Source organism: Rattus norvegicus, chromosome Y, assembly GCF_036323735.1.
Source record: "Rattus norvegicus strain BN/NHsdMcwi chromosome Y, GRCr8, whole genome shotgun sequence".
NCBI classification, from domain to species: domain Eukaryota; kingdom Metazoa; phylum Chordata; class Mammalia; order Rodentia; family Muridae; genus Rattus; species Rattus norvegicus.
Window position 1 is genome coordinate 52,355,838 of NC_086040.1, and position 1,949 is coordinate 52,357,786.

The 1,949-nt window shown below is 46.5% G+C and overlaps 1 protein-coding gene across 1 annotated transcript; it reads right to left on the bottom strand.

Annotated features, from left to right (window-relative positions):
* Nucleotides 1-368: 368 nt before the first annotated feature.
* Klf17-ps1 (Kruppel-like factor 17, pseudogene 1) lies at nt 369-1,745 on the bottom strand. Its single transcript, XM_063280681.1, is given in 2 exon segments — nt 369-1,260; nt 1,724-1,745. Coding segments are annotated over 2 exon segments (804 nt in total). The 3' UTR covers nt 369-478.
* Nucleotides 1,746-1,949: the final 204 nt, after the last annotated feature.

A 1,949-nucleotide genomic window follows, 5' to 3' on the forward strand; every position in this document is an offset into this window, starting at 1 on the left:
GGGGGGAAACGCTGCAGGTTTGGGGTTTGCCCTTGAGAAGCCCCTACAGAGTCAGGCAGAGGACACTCTGGCTGTCGTCTCCTTTGTTCTGAGAGGAAAGAAGGGAGCTCTCTGTGGTGATTACAAATACCTGTTTCTGTTTTTTTTTTTTTTTCCCATGGAAGACATTTTTTTTAATTGTCTTGGGGGTTGGGGGAGGGAAAGCAGAAAGAGGAAAAAAAAGAAAAAAGGAGTGAAGGGTCGGGGATTCTGTCTTTTATTCAGGCCATGACATACATGCCAGGTAATGAATGACAGGCACCTCTGCACGCAGGTGAGTAGTACTCTGGGAATGTGTGGTGGTTGTCATGGCAACAGACACAAGAGGGTCCTTGTCCCCTAGGGATACTGGATTCAGAGGTTTATCTGTAAACCCCTTCTGATGCTAAAAGGTAGGAAACAATAAAGCTTCTTTAGGGAAGATATTGTTTGTGAACAATTAGGTTGCAGTGGTAGGTGATGCTTGAATATGGCTCCTCAGATGCTCCTTAAGGTAATAAAATCTGGAATAGTTTTTGTTGCACATGGGACAGGGGTAGGGCCTCTCCCCACTATGCTTTTGTTTGTGTCTGTTGAGATCTACTAAACGGAAGAATTTCCAATCGCGTCCAGGCTTATTGCACATATAAGGCTTCACCCCAGTGTGTTTCTTCATGTGGTCCTTGAGGTGCTGAGACTTTTTGTAAGATTTCTTACAACCCTGGTAGGTACAGCAGTATCACTTTGAGTTATGAGGGTTCTTCAAGGACACAGGGCTCTGGGTCTTGAGGTCTAACTTTATCTCTGGATGCTGTCCCTGGTCCAAACCAGAAGCTGAAGAGATTTCCTGAGGCTGTATTTGAATCAAAGGGGAATTTGAAGTATCTGAAGATTCTCCTACATAGGGGGCTTGGTTACTAAGTGAAGTCACTTGAGGTTCTAGGCTTTCTTCTATTTTGAGTGTTCCATTATGACTTGGGTACACATTCTGATCCACAGAGGTCCTCATCTGATCCAGGACTGTCTCTTCAGAACTGAGACTTGTCTCTGGATGCCAAGCCAGGTTGTCTTCTTCACTAGATGTTGTTCTCTTAGTCCCACAAGAAGTTGTGTCAAAATTGGAGTTTGGTATCTGAGAGTCATGAAGAGGCTCGCCACCAATGGGACTTGTTACCTGGAGATTCACAATCAAATCCTGGTCATACCTGTAGCCTGATGTCTGATACCCAGAGAGGAAAATAGCTAGACTTGCAACAACTTCGCCCACCGCTTACAAATTGTTATTTACTTGAACAGAAGAAACAACATCTCCCAGCTCCACCCCTTTCCAGAGGTTACTTTAGCACTAGCTCAAAATTTCAAACCACAAGCAAAGGGGGCCCAGAGTGATGCTACCGAAAACTGAGTTGAGCAAACAAAACTGTGTAATGGATATGCACTGGAAACACAAGGGATCTCGGAGCAGGCTGGGCTCAGTTCTACCCCTCAGGCTGTTGCCCCCTCCCTTCTCCACAGAGTGGACCTGCCTTTGCAGGCAGAAATCCACAAGTTCTACCCCTCTAAGCAGCTCTAACAACCTCCCAGAGGAGTTAAGAATGATTTACTACACCATCAGCCGTGTCTCCTCTATGCTGACATGAATGAGACATGAAGCTTTGCGGAAGTGAAGAGAAGAGAGGCTCTCCTGGCAGAGAACAGTCCTCACCACTCTGCACATACAGACCCATCCTGAATTCTCAGATGGTGATACACAGAAGGGGAGGAAGGAGACCCACACTGAGCAGTCCTGGGGATGACCGGATTTAACTTGTGTCTAGCACTAAGAGAGGAATAGTCCCACACATGCAGTGCCACTGTCCCAGGAGAAGCTCCAGCAGTGGCTCCAGCAGCGGACATCCCACTAAGAGTTGGCTGCTCATCCTATCAAGAAT